Below are 16,296 nucleotides of genomic sequence, written 5' to 3' on the forward strand. Positions count from 1 at the left end.
AAGGCAGTCAAATGAAAGTGTCTCTCCATAAGGTTCCATGAGTCGATGTAGGGTGGAAACCATGCTTGATTGTGTTAACAAAGTCAATAAAAGGATACCGTGTTGTATAACAGGTGTGAGTCTTCCTGCCCCCCCCCCATCAATGTTTCTTTCGTTAAATGCTTAATCTGTCCATAAGGACCATGTCCCATACTTGTGAAATCCAGGCTTCAGAAAGATACGTGTTTAAAGTTTTCCCGTTTTTTTTCAACTGCTGATCTAGCTGTTCTTAATCTGAGATTGCAGGGCTAATTTAGGCTCCGGTTCTAGTGATTGTCCCATCGTTTGAATGGGGCTGTGTTTTCCATCTTTGCAGTTACCTTGTGAGGGTTGGCTAGGGCAGGTTCACGTGTCCCAAGGCAACCAGTGGGCTGCATGGCTGAGGAAGGGCCAAAAACCTTATACGCAGAAGCTCTTGGGTGTGGCTGGGATCAGTCCTTGCCTGAAACCTTGGGGAGCCGCTGCCAGTCACTGGGGACCCAGGGTGGGGAACATCTGAGCAAACAGGGCCCTCCAAGCCTGCCCATTTGCCCTCCCCCCGTCATTTTCAGGGTGTCACGCCCACTACATGGTTTAAAGGAGGAGCACAGAGGTTGTTTGTGTTTGTGTGTTTGAAGGACCGCTCCCTCTCTGTCAGCTGATGGGTGATAGGAAGTGTTTGAATGCAAGGATGTTTAGCAAGAGCTGTTTGAACGCCCTTTGCAGTCCCAGCAGTTGGGATTTTGAAGCGGATCGTCACCTGTTGGCAGGTGGGCAGCGCTCCCACCTTTGGTCCTCCAATGCAATTCTGGGCTGCATCAATAGGAGTATAGCATCTAGATCAAGGGAAGTAATAGTGCCACTGTATTCTGCTCTGGTCAGACCTCACCTGGAGTACTGTGTCCAGTTCTGGGCACCACAGTTCAAGAAGGACACTGACAAACTGGAACGTGTCCAGAGGAGGGCAACCAGAATGGTCAAAGGCCTGGAAACAATGCCTTATGAGGAACGGCTAAGGGAGCTGGGCATGTTTAGCCTGGAGGAGGTTAAGGGGTGATATGATAGCCATGTTCAAATATATAAAAGGATGTCATATAGAGGAGGGAGAAAGGTTGTTTTCTGCTGCTCCAGAGAAGCGGACACGGAGCAATGGATCCAAAGAAGATTCCACCTAAACTTTAGGAAGAACTTCCTGACAGTAAGAGCTGTTCGACAGTGGAATTTGCTGCCAAGGAGTGTGGTGGAGTCTCCTTCTTTGGAGGTCTTTAAGCAGAGGCTTGACAACCATATGTCAGGAGTGCTCTGGTGGTGTTTCCTGCTTGGCAGGGGGTTGGACTCGATGGCCCTTGTGGTCTCTTCCAACTCTATGATTCTATGATTCTAGGAGCGTGGGAGATAAACATCTAGAATACACACCTGGGCCATGTTTCCAACGATTCTTCTCTTCTTCCTCATCTCCAGGGTTTTCTGACGTCGACCATATCTACGCCCAACGGACTCAGCTCTTTGATACCTTAGTGAACTTCTTTCCCGACAACATGACGCCGCCCAAGGGCAACCTGGTAGACCTCATCACCCTGTGACAGGGGCACTGGCTGGACACGTGGAAGGAGGAGGAGGGGAGGGCAACAGGGCGGGGGCCGGAAGAAGGACATTTTTTGCTTTTCAGTATTTTTAATTTTGTGTGTGTGTGTGTGCGCGCACGCCTGCCTTGATTGACTGAGCGACTGGCGGACTGCACTATAATAAGAGTAACGTGGTTTCAGAGCAGGGAGGGGAGGTGGCTTCACGGATAAATACCAAATGGGCTAATAAAAGGCAACTGATGTACTTCTGATGGAAATACATACATAGATATATTTTCTGACCTTGGCTTTTTAAAAAAGTGAATGAACGTTGATGAGAAGAAAGCAAATCACATGGTCACCTGAGTTATGTGTACTTACCAGTACCCCTTCCCTCTCGCCACTTGTGTGTGTATGCAAAATGAAGTCTTGGAGATTTTTTTTGGGGGGTGGTGGGGGTCGCTTGGGTTTTATTTGGGGCCTCATTGTAATTTTGTCCCGACGTTTGTCTGGCTGAGTTTAGCGTTACTTCTCGGCGTTTGTGAACACCGGCAGTGGGTTCTGGTGTACGCAAGGGGTCCGTGTGTGCGTCTCTCTCTCTCTCTGTGGGCTTTGATCTCATAGACTGCAGCCGTGACCTTGTTGGAGGAAAAGCGAAATCCAAGAAGGAAGCTTAGCCCCCTCTAGTGGGCAACTTTTCTAGATCTTGAGGAGAAGAAACCAATAGGAACATAAATACAGTTCCAGGAGGGAACTACTCTTGAAACGCAAACTCGTGTGACAAAATGACAACAGCCCCACTTCTGCGGGGAAGACAATACGAGTGGGGAAGTGGGTGGCGCTTGAATTTCCCCCCACTGCCACAGCTTTTGTTCTAGAAATACGCACACAGATACCTCCTTCCAGGTACATGTTGGTGGAGATAAACATGTTGATGGAGGGAAGTGGGATTTGGGGCAGTTTTCAGCAGAGGGCAGGGGGGAAAGTTGGAGCAATTTGCTCCCCTTCCAAAGTAGCTTCCTTCCCCCCTTTTTTTCAACAAGAAGCAGCCGCTGCAGTTTTTGCATTCAGTTCATCTATGATGAGTAGTTCCACCCCTTGGTTGGTGCTACCACAGTTGCCTGGCTTCTGGGGTTTTTATTGCTTTTTGTTTTTAATGTAGTCTGATCCCACCTTAGCCATGCGCCACCCAGAAACCTCAAAAGTGAAGAACACTGCCCACACCTGCATTTCGTGAGCTTTGTATCCATTCAAACAGAATCTTGTAAGTAGGCATTGGGCAGAGCTTGGGGCAGGTGTAGCCCATCTGCTGACCTTCCAGATGTTTGGGGCAACATCTTCCATCATCTTTTCTAAGCGTTGGCTTGGCTGACTTGGGGTTGATGGGAATTGTAGTCCGAAACGCTGGCTACCCTCTGGTTTAGAGCTTCTATCTTCTACGCCCCACCTCCCCACAACTTGCACAGGTTCAGCTCTGCTGAATTTGCCTCTTTGCAAACGCAGGTTGTAGGGGGGAAAAAAAAGGTTTGCTGTTTTCACCAGGTGTTTGTATTGATACAGGCTGGTTGCTTTTAAACCCCTCCACCTTGTTCATCCACTCAGTGACCTGTTTCCACAGGAAATGCCTGAGTTAACGCCTTAGCTCTGGCCTGAAAAGTTGGGGGCAGGCATGAGGCAAAGATCCTACACCAACACTCTCCCCGGCAGGCTGTGCAGACAGCATAGCTCACGTATATGCTGGGTGAGTTGAAGGGGGCTGTGCACATGTTCGATGTGCATTTACCTCCTCTTTAGATGCTCATGCAGGTTTGCCTGTCTTTAGACACGCTTTTGATAACATAAGCACATGAATTTGAAAGCAGCTTATTCCTTCCCTTCCACCTCCCCCAGGCCTTTACACTAAAACTTCAGTACTAAGGTGTGTATTGCTAGGTTTTGGGATGCTCGCCCCATCAGTAAGAACGCGATCCCCAAATGCATGCAGTTTAAGTAGACAGGGTTAAAGGCACACACATGCTTTAAGAATAAGTTAGTGCTCGAAATTCCCCAGCGGCCAGTCACATTTTGAGACTGGCAACCGACCTTTTGCGAGCAAGTGGAGATGTCTTGTCGCCAGGTTTGGCTACTGACAACTCTTCTCTGGTTGGATGGTGCTGCTGCAATGCCACATCAGCTGGCTTGCGGGGCAGTGCAGCACCAAAGGAGACACCTCTTTTGGTATTGAACCGCCCCACAAATCAGCTGGCTCGCGGAGCACCAAAAGACATGCCAGCTGATTTGTGCAAAAAAGAAAAGAAAAGAAAGAAAGACGACTAGATATTTGGTTGTGGCTCCCATAACATAAGTTTAAGGGGCCATTTGGGGAAGAGCCTGCAAATCTGAGTTTCTAATACTGCTTCTACCTCCCCCAGGTTTTACACCAAAACATCAGTACCAAGATGTGTGTTGCTAGGTTGCAGGGTGTTTGCCCCCCAAAGTAAGAATGTGATCCCCAGATAAAGGCAGTTTAAGTAGACTGGGTTCATGGCAAGCAAATGCTTTAAGATTAAGCGATGTGATAGCTTGGGGGGATGAAGGTAAAAACCAGATCACAGTCCCCACCACCCCCTGTTTCAGCAACAGTTCTCACGATGGGAGGGCCATCTTGGTGAACAGGGCAGAGATGAAAACCTCATGCCCAGAAGCCTTTGAAATGGAAGCTGCGGAAGGTTAAGCTGGCATGTTAATTCCCTGTGCTGCACCGTGCAGCCCTTTTGCACAGGGGAAATGTGGGGAGGGAGGGGAAAACGCAAGGGGGTTGATCTTTAACTATTTCTAGGTGCTTGTATCCAGCAACTTCCTAGGCCTCTAGAGCCAGCGTGGTGTAGTGGTTAAGAGCGGTAGACTCGTAATCTGGTGAACCGGGTTCGCTTCCCCGCTCCTCCACATGCAGCTGCTGGGTGACCTTGGGCCAGTCACACTTCTCTGAAGTCTCTCAGCCCCACTCACCTCACAGAGTGTTTGTTGTGGGGGAGGAAGGGAAAGGAGATTGTTAGCCGCTATGAGACTCCTTTGGGTAGTGATAAAGCGGGATATCAAATCCAATCTCCTCCTCCTCCTCCTCCTCCTCCTCCTCCTCCTCTTCTTCTTCTTTCGAATTATTCTGGTCTTCACAAAGAATGCTCTTCCCCAACTTAGTTATTTGCATCACACACACCCCATTTTTCCATTTGTTTCCCCCTTCAGCCTGCATATGTTCAATATTTTCAGCTCTTGGGGAAGTTGGAAAGGACCCCAAGGGCCGTCTAGTCCAATTAAAGAATCTCTGGCAGACGGCTACAAAACCTTTTGTTTAGGAACCTCCAATGAAGGAGAATCCACCACCTTCTGAGGGAGTCCGTTCCACTGCTGAGCAGCTTTTGCCATCAGAAAGTTATTCTTAATGTTTAGTTGGAAACTCCTTCCTTGTAATTTGAACCCACTTGTTCAAGTCCTACCTTTTGGAGCTGGAGAAAACAAGTGTTCCACCTGACACACTTTTAGATATTTCATAGAATTGTAGAGTTGGAAGGGAGCCTGAGGGTCATCTCGTCCAACCCTCCACAATGCGGGAATTTCAGCTCAAGCATCCATGACAGGTGGCCATCCATCATATATCCTCTCGGTCTCCTCTTTTCCAGGCGAAACATACCCAGCTCCTTCAACCGTTCTTCATAAGGCTTGGTTTCCAGACCCTTGATCATCTTGGTTGCCCTCCTGTGCACATGTTCCAGCTTGACAACATCCTTCTTAAATTATGGTGCCCAGAATTTGACCCAGTATTTCAGGTGTGGTCTGACCAAGGCAGATTAGAGTGGTACTATCACTTCCCTTGATCTGGACACTAGACTTCTGTTGATGCAGCCTAGAACAGCATTAGCTTTTTTGCTGTTGCACCACATTGTTGACTCAATATTAAGCTGGTGGTCCACCAAGACCCCTAGATCCTTTTCACGTGTACTGCTAGTAAGCCAGACGTCCACCATCTTGTATTTCAGCATCTGGTTCTCTCTGCCTAAGTGCAGAACCTTACATATGTCCCTGTTGAAATTCGTTTGTAGCATCTCAGCCTTCTCTTCCATCTATATCAAGCTCCCTCAATCCTTCCTCATAAGCACTTCCAAACCAAATCAGGTTTGTAAAGTGTAGGAAACCAAACAGCACATCAGTATCAGGCTTTTATTCCATAAATTAAGTGGTTGAGGCTATGTAGTGGGGAGGGAAGAGGAATATAAAATCTGTATTAACCTGCTCCGTGGTATTTGCAATATCATAAGCATGGCTCTTAAAGGTTTCTTTTGTGCTGGAGGAAATGTATTTGTGCCTCCACAGATTTCCCCCTTGGAATAGTGAACAGTAAAACGCCTACAGGTCTCGAATGATTAGGATTCCTTTTGTGCACGTTGCTCCGTCGTCATGAAAACACTACAGCTCCCGGCTTGCTAAGGTGCTGCTGCTTCACTGAACCTCACATGCACACACTGGTGTGGATGCTTGTTTCAGGAACTTGTCTTACTGTCAGCTTGAAATTGGTGTTGGTTTCTTAGATGTGCGTGGGTCTGTACTAGTTCAACTCCTCTGTCGACCCTCCCCAGAGAAAACGTTAAAAGCTGAAGTCCCAAGTGGTGGGTTATTTCCAATTCTAAACACTACCCCAACTAAAATCCCCAAGATTATTTGGAGGAAACTGCTATTAGGAAGGAAGTGAAGTTATCAAGGCTTCTCCTTGTAGGATGTACCTTGGGAGAACCTGCCCATCAGCGAATCTGCTTGGTCCACTTTTATGGTCTGCTATCTGAGGGCGTGACCATAAGGGAGGTGTAGGGGTATAAATAATAATTATTTATTATTATTATTAAAACGTCCTCCAAAGCTGAGCTAAAGCAGCTTGTGTACTTTTGGGAAAGGGATCCTGCTGGGTGCATTTTAGAGCTAGGATGGGCAAGAGGTAGATGGGGAACTGTTGGCTCTGGGTGATTTTTCAGTAGAGGGGGAAAGGGTTTCTGACAGTAGCAACGAGAAGGCTTCCCTCTCCAAATTAGGCTGCTAAGAACACAGGAAGAGCCCTGCTGGCTGTCCAGGTCAACATCTTGTTTTGCACAATGGCCAACCACATGCAGGACACAGCACCCCTAAGAAGAGTTGTGGGAAAAAACCAGGACTGTGTCTCTGCCCGAAAAGACTGGAGTCAGCTCTGAGACCGAAAGGTTTTTTGTGGTCTGCACGAATGTTTAGCAGAACCCTGTTCCTTCATTCTAAGTGTTTCCCAGTGTTTTGCACTTAGCTCCTGAGGTTCCTTGTGAAAACCACAGTTCTTGTGAGCCTGAAGATGGCTTACACCTGGCTTTAGAGAACCCCCAATTCTGGTATGGATGTGTATATATGTATGTGGAAGAAAACGGATACTAAAAAGAAAAAAACCTGAATTGGGGAGTACTTTGGAATCAGAGACAAGGTGGCCCCAAGACATGGTTCCAGAGGCACAAAAAACCCCCAAGCACTGCCCTCTCACATGTGCCCATCTGGATTGAAATTTACACAAACAGCTGGCGATACCATTTTTTGGGACTGCAGCTGCAGGTATGCTGTCTGGGGCTGATGGCAGCTGTAGCCAAAAACATCTGGATTCACCAGCTTGGGAAATGCCAATCTTCCAGGAAGTTCTCCTGGAAAAACCTCACTGGAGTGGACAAAACAAGGTTGCACCTTGGAGACCAACTACCGTATTTTTCGCTCTATAGGACGCACTTTTTCCCCTTCAAAAATGAAGGGGAAATGTGTGTGTGTCTTATGGAGCGAAGACGCCATAGCCCCGCGACCCTCTCCCGGCTGGAGAAGTGACGCGCGGCTATGGCAGCAGCCTCTCCGCTGCACGCCTTTCCGCTGCTCCCTGACTTGCTCTTTGGGGCTGGTGGTGGGCTTCCCCCCGCCAGCCCCAAAGAGCAGGTCGAAAGGAACCTGAAGCCTGGAGAGCAAGAGGGGTCGGTGTGCACTGACGCCTCTCGCTCTCTAGGCTTCCAAGGTAGCCGCATGAACGCACCTTAAACGGCACCTTGTTTTAGAGCGGGAAAACAAGAGGGGAAAAATTCTCCCCCTCTCTGCGCTGGGCAGAGAGGGGGATAATTTTTTTTTCTTGTTCTCCCCCCTCTAAAACAAAGTGCGTCCTATGGTGCGAAAAATACGGTAAGTTTGTTATTGGTATATGAGCTTTTGTGTGCATGCACACTTCTTCAACTCTGATTCATTTTCGTGCAGTTGACAGAGGCAGGCAAGGGTTTATAAGAGTCTGTGCCCAGTGGAGTCAGAAATACCCATTTCCTACCCTGTTCCCCATAACCTAGCTCCCGATCAGGCTGCCAGCAGCGATCAGAGGCAGCGGTTTGGCGACGCCTGTGGCTAGGGATCTGGACTACTGATTCTGCCTGCATTGCGGGGGGTTGGACTAGATGACCCTTGGGTCCCTTCCAGCTCTACAATTCTATGATTCTGCCTTCCACGCCAGGAGAGACCTGGACTGCACTTAACACGCGACGTTTTGCATGACTCGAAATCTTCCGCTGCGTGAGCCGAGAGTTAAATCCTTCTTTCCTTCCTTCTACAGTGACGTCTTCAGGGGAGGGTGGGATTTTTGGAGCCGAGTTGTGTCATATACTGTGCTCACTGCTGTTGGCTGTTTTCGGGTACTTCCCCCCCTTTTTCTCAGCCTGCAGTATAAATTTCCCCTCGTGTTCTCCCCCCGTCCTCCCCCCTCCTATCTCGGCATAAGGAAAGTGGTCGTGACCCCAGGTTGAAGTATTAAGGATTGCTTTGGAATGATATGAGAGCATTTACCAATGTAGAATTATGCTGTATGTAATGTATATACGGAGAGAGAATGTATTTTGTTCATTTTTTTTTCTTAATAAAAACAAAAATCAATGCCCATCTTGTCACGGGAATCACTTCTTGCAGCGCTTCGGTAGAAATTTTGGTTTTGCTGCTTAGTTACCTAGCAAGATTTAAAACATGGACCTCAATTTCATATGTAAATGTATCACAAATCTATCCAGTTGGCTCTCCTCTTGCAGCAACTGCTGCCCAGTGCTGAAAGTCACTTGAGTGTGAATCCATTGAAATGACTGGACGAGAACCTTTCTCAGGCTGAGGGCCACATTGACATCTAGATCATGTGTTAGGGGCCACTGGCCAGTGATGGGGAGAGGGAAGCAAAAGTAGGTGCAGCGATGGGGTATAAATTTTATCTTTGCATATTAGGCCCCTTTTTGTAACCACATGTCCTTGCCCACATGTACAGTGAACGCTCTGGTTGCGAATGTGATCCGTGCGGGATGCACATTTGCAACCTGCAGCGGCGCATCTGTGCACATGTGGATTGCGATCCAGCGCTTCTGCGCATGTGCAAAGCGAGATTTAGCGCTTCTGCGCATGTGCAAAGCGAGATTTAGCGCTTCTGCGCATGTGCGACCGCCAAAACCCGGAAGTAACCCATTCTGGTCCTTCTGGGTTTTGGTGGGTCCGTAACCTGAAAAAACGCAACCTGAAGGGTCTGTAACCCGAGGTATGACTACATTCTGTCCCCCCCACCCCCTTATAAAAGGAATCTTTCATTTCCAGACATCGCGCTTCCCGGTTTTGAGATGCAGATATAAACCGGTTTAATCGGGCAAGTTTAGAAACTGGAAAAGAGATTTTGCAACATGAGAAAGTCGTAAGATTTCCCAACCACCGCCAGCTCGTGTGACCGTGGGGGGGGGGGGGGAGGAAAAAGATGGGCCACCAGCCCTTCACAAAAGAAACTTTTATTGACAGAAATAAGTGGTGTCTTCAAAATATACTTTGTAGGAAAATGCAACGATAATCTTTACAATCCAGTTCCTCTGTTAAAATCCCAGTGTATATCAGACTCCTGTTTCAGCGCAGCTAAGTGTGCGCTGAGGAAGCTGCACAGTGCATAAAAAGTAGCGTTCAGGCGCATTATCACAATCGAAAGGGGATAGGCGCACATCGCAGTCCATTCGCAAACGAAAAGGCGCATTGAGGACCCGCAGGGTACAGTTGAAAACACATTGGCTCTGGATGTGGGAGACTCGGTGTCAAATCTGGGGGCGGCTCTGCCTTCTCTCCCCCCACTTTTTTTAAAAATAAATTTTTATTAACTTTCTTTTCTGTCATTACAAACATATCAATAACATAGATATTACACATCTTCACACCTCCTCTCTCTCCCCCCAGCCTGCTTCACCGTGTGGTTTTAAATCATAATGACATCAGAATCCTGGAGCCTCTCGTACACCAGAAAGTACGATTTAACAAAAAATAGTAAATTGCAGTAGCAGCAATAAAAAACAAACTGGGCAATTGGAGGATCTAGCAGTGTTCTCAAGTTGCTAGTACCTTCGTAGTGCCATGTTGAAGGGGTAATTAGTATTTCCTGTTAGAATTCTCAAAATTTAAACTTTGCGGTCGCTTTTGGGTCCTTGTCTTAACCAGAAGTTCACATCTTTCATTTGCATGAACCGTGTGTGTGTGTGTGATTTATTTTTGCAATCTCAGTCTCCTTTGCAACACATTAAAGCACCCTCCCAGCCCTTTCGAGTAACAGCACGCCTGAAAAATAGCTGGAGCAGAGCAACTAACATAACCAAATAACCCGATCTAACTTTTGGGGGGACTGAATGGTTGATAGTCTAGTTGTAGAGGAAGAAAATTGGGGGAAGTGACAGGAAAGTCTGAGAATTATGTTCTCCTGCCCCCGCCCCCTTCAGATTGTCTTATATCTCCACAGACTAGTAACTGGGGGGAAATCTATTTGCAATACCTTCATATTTTGTCCCCCTGACCCAATATCAGAAAGAGGTACATATTTTTTGGTTGTTTGAATAGGCCTGCTCTACATTATATTAAAAAGAAGGGTCTTGACTTACTCTACAGATCTGACAAACAGGCAAAGGACTCTCTAACGCCCCCCGTTTCCATGGTGGCAATAGCAAAGTGCCCTTTGTCTTCTGGTGGAGCCCTTTGCCCTCAATGTGCACCACAGCTGCTCCCAAGGCACATAATACAATAGGAAGGCTCTCCTGCAAGGATGGAGACTCATAAAATCAAAGAGTGCAATCCCGGGCAATACAGGAATCTCAACGCATCCAATGTGAAACTATGCCAAATCCTGCTCAGCTTTGCAAATGTGCTAGCTGTTTTATTGCTGGGGGTGGTGGACTAGGTGACTCTTGGTCCCCCCCCCCCAAAAAAAAACACACACACACTACAATTCTAACTTTCTGTGACCTTTGGACCACATCAGCCAGGCCGAGGGTGAGCGTCTTGTCATCTGGGTAGCCCATGACCTCCATGCACACTGCCCAGGTTTGAGTCCCAGGGAGGTCATTTTGGTGCGGCTAACACAGCGGTTTGACTTCACCCCCGGAAGCGCACTCCATTGTCTCTTGAGACAAGTCGAGTGCCAACACCAGCTAGGAGATAAACCAGTGGCACATCTGCTGGACTCCAGCTCCCATCAACTCCAGCCTGCAAGGGATGATGGGAGTTGTAGTCCTGCAACACCTGAAGGGCCACATTAGCTTGGGCTGCTTTGTTGGGGAAACGACGCTTTCTCTGGAGGGTAAGTGGGCTACTGATGTCACTGCCCCAGTCCAGAGCTCGTATCCACTTGAAAGATCTGGGCTGCGCACAAATACACTCTGATCTCCCCCATGCCATCACTACCTCGGTCCAGTATATCTGAAGGAGCGTCTCCACCCCCATTGTTCTACCCGGACACAGAGGTCCAGTGCCAAGGGCCTTCTGGCGGTTCCCTCCCTGCGAGAAGCCAAGTTACAGGGAACGAGGCAGAGGGCGTTCTCGGTAGTGGCACCCGCCCTGTGGAACGGCCTCCCACCAGATGTCAAAGAGAACAAGAACTACCAGACTTTTAGATGACATTTGAAGGCAGCCCTGCTAAGGGAAGTTTTTAATGTTTGAGGCATTACTGTATTTTAATATTGTGTTGGAAGCCGACCAGAGTGGCTGGGGAAACCCAGCCAGATGGGCGGGGTATAAATAATAAATTATTATTATTATTATACCTCTTGACACACCTGGCTGAAGAGAACAGGTTCCTCTCCATTCAGCCATGGATCTCAGAAGCCCTTTGCCTGGAATGGGAAGAGTGGGCGAGTGATGGAGGCAGAGTTTGGGATCAGGGGACGTATTGCCATATTTGGCCCCTCAAAGCTTCCAGTTGCCATTCTCTTAAGAAGAGACCTTGGTGCGAGCCTACAAGACAACATTAATTTTCTTATGGCTATAGCAGAACGCCAGAAATAGTTTCTTTAAAAATAATAAATCAGTGTGGCACAGCCACACACAGTCACTCTAGTATTTATCGATGAAGATAGGGAAAATGTTACGCTGATCTTTTCTGCAAAGGCAAGGTATTTAATAGGAGCTGCTAGAATCCCCCTTTTTCCTGGAATCTCCCTGGGCCGATACAAGAACTGAGCACTCTGACATTTGAACGCTTCCTTCCTCCTGCGCCGGACTCAAGCCGGGCCAGTAAGAGACTCTAAATTTACAGCCTCTAAATTTACATCTCCTGCCCAGAGAATGACTTTGCCAATGTTTTGGGAATTGGGAATTCCTGTTCAAATGGATTAGGAACCTACCGATTTCTGACGGCGGGTTCCAAAGTTATATTTGACCTAAGATACAATCCAAACAGCTGTCATAAATCTGCTTTTAAAAAAGAGGGAAGGAAATATCGAAGGATCCACCCATCTTCCCATTGTCTCTCCTCAGAGGTCCGGCAGCTGAGGGAAGACAAAGGGGCAGATTCATCAAAAGCCATCACATTGTCATTTATTAATGGGACTTAAGGCATGTTTTATCTCATCCTTAATCTTTGTCTTCTGAATAGGACTAGGACAGGGTCTCATTTTTTTTTAGCTGTTTCCGTTCCTATAACTTATCTCGAAAAGCATGATGAGATGTTCTCGACAACTTTCCTGTATCAAATGTGCAAGGAGGCGAAGAAGGGGCTTACGAGGGGTTCAGAACAGTTGTAGGGCTGGTTCCTTCTGCCCACGGCGATTTGTGTAAAGTCCTTAAGAGCATTTCATTCGACGATTGTGAAATCCAATAACCAGGCTTAAATTAATGGGCGCTTTGGAAAGGCCATGCAGCATGGCAAGAACAATGTGGGATTTTTAAAAAAGGGCAAATTTGGGAGCATGAAAGAGCCGAACGAGGCTTTGGCGCATCGTCCAATTCCCTTTCCACAGAGATACAAGCTTCCCTTTGCAAACCTTCCACTGTTTCAGACCCCACAGCTGAGATCCCCTATTGCACATGCAAAGTTAGCCCACTCAGTAGCTTTACACCCTAAAATGCACCATTAAATGGGTTTATGGATCAACCGTGCAATGTCAAAGGCACAATACCCTCCATCTTCCTTCTCTTTCAATAAAAGCAACGGGTGGCTGTTTCAAGCTGCGTTGACTAAATATTGCTATAGCTATTATTAAGAAAAAAAATGAGATGCTCTTGGAAGGGGAAGTGCGCAGATTAATGCTGATCCTCTTTAGCTCAATGCATCTTATATCCTCCCTTCTGTTTTTCTTTTTGATATTTAGCCTTGGAACAGTTTTCAAAGTGGGCCTATAAACCTTGCTGCGAGCCTTGCCTTGCTCCCATGTACAAAGCGATGGCCCACAGCTTAGCGGTGGGACATCTGCTCTGCATGCAGAACGTCCCAGGTGCGATGTCCCGCATCTCCAGGTAAAACTGGTCAAACCCTGGAGAATCACTGCCGACCAGTGTAGAACAGTATTGAGCTAGATGAGCCCAGTGTCTTCTAGTCCAGTATAAGGCAGCTCCTACGTTCCTGCATACAAATCTCTCTCCTGAAATCTGAAGTTGTGCCGCTGGGCTAATGCTCCAGTCGTAGCCCGTTTGGGTTTTGCGGTGCTTCATTCTTACACACACAAAAACCCCGGCCCCAAATCTGCATTCTACAGGAAGAATGCAAAAAACAAAAAAACCCTGAATCCTCCTTGCATGGCTGGCACAGATTCACTGCAGGCGCCAGCTGTTGCAAAAAGCTTACGTACTGGAACGGGAATGGCCTACGAAGATCGGGAGAATGTTTTTTAATGCGTGGAGAAAGCAAGTGGAGTGATAGGATGACCTGGGGTGGGGCAGGTAGAGAGAGACAGCCTTTTTAAGCTGTGCCCTGCTGCCAATATTCAGAGTCTCCTGTATGCCGGAGCCCAATGCACCTCGGGTTTTGCATATCTGGTTGAGTTTTTGCATAATGCACCCCCCTGCGGCCGCTAACCGTGAGGGAGCGATGCCTTGTCAAGCTGCCTGTAAAGGGCAGAAGTTAAGCTCCAACTCTGTCCTCTGAACAGGCGCTCCCACCTTGTTCTCTGCAGCCATGAGGACTATAACCTTGGCTCCTGTTAAAATGAGCAGTACATCTCATGGTCCCTTGGCATCCAGAGGGGGAACAGAGCGGGAGAATCTCCTGTCTGCCCTGCTCAACACTTAAATAGGAGGCACAGTCATTAAAAATATATATATATATGTACACATATACACACACACCAACACATAGAATTTGCTTAGAAAGCTAATGGGATTTTAGAAAACAAAACCAAACAAACAAAACGAAAAGGATTTGGCCACGGCAGACGCACCCTAGACCAATCCTCTCGCCCAATAACCGCGAGGCTCCTTCTGCATGTCGGCACTTGTGGCTGCAAGTTTTGAGTTTTCCGTGTTTTCGAAATTTTTGCTTAGCACAAAGTTCTTTCTCTCTTTAAAAAAACGAAACGAAAAGCCCCAAACAATTATAAATGTGTGTCCTCTTCGTCCTCCAGATCCTCTTTCGTTAGGCTGTCCATGGGGACGATCCAGCTGTCTCCAAGCTCCCCGTTCAGGTTGACCTTCTTCTCCTGCATCTCTGAGGAGGTCTCCATCACCTCCAGGGTCGGGTTGTCGTGGTAACCGTTCTCCATCGTCTGAAGTTCCTCGGTCAGGCGCTGCTGTAAGGTGGGGACCGGGGGGGTTTGGGTAGGAGACATATGAACAGGGACTGAAAAAAGCTGAAACCATAGAGTTGTAGTAAGGTAAAGGTAAAGGTTTTCCCAGTAGTGATGTACGGAAGTGAGAGTTGGACCATAAAGAAGGCTGATCACCGAAGAATTGATGCTTTTGAATTATAGTGCTGGAGGAGACTCTTGAGAGTCCCATGGACTGCAAGAAGATACAACCTATCCATTCTGAAACAAATCAGCCCTGAGTGCTCACTGGAAGGACAGATCCTGAAGCTGAGGCAACTATGGGGTTGTGGTGCTCATCTCGCTTACCGGCCAAGGGAGCCGGTGTTTGTCCACAGACAGCTTTCTGGGTCATGTGGCCAGCATGGCTAAACCGTTTCTGGCGCAACGGGACTCCGTGAGAGAAGCCAGAGCGCACAGAAACACTGTTTGCTTTCCCGCCACAGTGGTACCTATTTATCTACTTGAACTGGCATGCTTTCGAAATGCTAGATAGGCAGGAGCTGGGACAGAGCAACAGGAGCTCACCCTGTTGTGCGAATTTGAACCGCCAACCTTCTGACCGGCAAGCCCAAGAGGCTCAGTGGTTTAGACCACAGCACCACCTGCATCCTATAGAGTTGAAAGGAACCCAGGGGTCACCTAGTCCAAACTCCTGCTGGATGTAGAGGAGCGGTAGCAGGCAGAAGCTGGGGAACCCCCAAGGGAAGAAGGCTCAGAGTGGTGGTGGGAATGATGAGTGGTCAGAGGGAGAAGGCTGGGAGGAGGAGGTGTAGGAAGCTGGTGAGGCAACGGCTTAGTGAGCAGGGAGAGTCTGTGGTGTAGAGAAGTCCAGAATGAGAATGAGAAGCTGAAGAGGAAGAGATGAGTCAGGCTGGTGAAGATGCCAAGAGGGTCTACCCTCCTGCTACGACCAGCTCTGCTCCTCCCTGGTCTCCCAGGACCAGAAGAGGTATGAAGAGGGCAGAGCAGAGACAAAGTGATGAATCATAGAATCATAGAGTTGGAAGAGACCACAAGGGCCATCGAGTCCAACCCCCTGCCAAGCAGGAAACACCATCAGAACACTCCTGACATATGGTTGTCAAGCCTCTGCTTAAAGACCTTAAGCCTCTGCTTAAAGAAGGAGACTCCACCACACTCCTTGGCAGCAAATTCCACTGTCAAACAGCTCTTACTGTCAGGAAGTTCTTCCTAATGTTTAGGTGGAATCTTCTTTCTTGTAGTTTGGATCCATTGCTCCGTGTCCGCTTCTCTGGAGCAGCAGAAAACAACCTTTCTCCCTCCTCTATGTGACATCCTTTTATATATTTGAACATGGCTATCATATCACCCCTTAAACTCCTCTTCTCCAGGCTAAACATGCCCAGCTCCCTTAGCCGTTCCTCATAAGGGACATCGTTTCCAGACCTTTGACCATTTTGGTTGCCCTCCTCTGGACACGTTCCAGTTTGTCAGGGTCCTTCTTGAACTGTGGTGCCCAGAACTGGACACAGTACTCCAGCTGAGGTCTGACCAGAGCAGAATACAGTGGCACTATTACTTCCCTTGATCTAGATGCTATACTCCTAGATGAGTGTAGTGGAAATGCAGAAGACAATTGTGTTGGGAAACTGTGTACGTGCAGCTACTCACACAGA

The 16,296-nt window shown here is 47.8% G+C and overlaps 2 protein-coding genes across 5 annotated transcripts in view; one reads left to right on the plus strand and one right to left on the minus strand.

Annotated features, from left to right (window-relative positions):
* The window catches only part of MKLN1 (muskelin 1), a 91,074-nt gene extending 87,980 nt beyond the window's left edge, over positions 1–3,094 (plus strand). Inside the window, exon 18 of the mRNA XM_083402021.1 lies at positions 1,480–3,094. Within this exon, the coding sequence (XP_083258147.1) occupies positions 1,480–1,601 (122 nt within the window). The 3' untranslated portion in view covers positions 1,602–3,094. The remainder of the gene's footprint in view (positions 1–1,479) is intronic.
* A 6,290-nt stretch (positions 3,095–9,384) lies between these two features.
* Positions 9,385–16,296, minus strand: part of PODXL (podocalyxin like) — an 81,232-nt gene continuing 74,320 nt past the window's right edge. The window contains exons 8-9 of one of the 4 annotated variants that reach the window (XR_014502640.1): positions 13,336–14,641; positions 9,385–13,205 (exon numbers count right to left, since the gene is read on the minus strand). Coding sequence is in view for 2 of the 4 variants with exons in the window: in XM_083402222.1 (XP_083258348.1) it covers positions 14,447–14,641 (195 nt within the window). In the remaining 2 variants the exon portion in view is untranslated. Of the gene's footprint in view, positions 14,642–16,296 lie in introns of all 4 variants that reach the window. The other 3 variants (XR_014502641.1, XM_083402223.1, XM_083402222.1) reach the window with 3 other exon arrangements.

This window comes from Podarcis tiliguerta (assembly GCF_965153285.1).
Source record: "Podarcis tiliguerta genome assembly, chromosome: 10".
In the NCBI taxonomy this organism is placed as follows: Eukaryota; Metazoa; Chordata; class Lepidosauria; order Squamata; family Lacertidae; genus Podarcis; species Podarcis tiliguerta.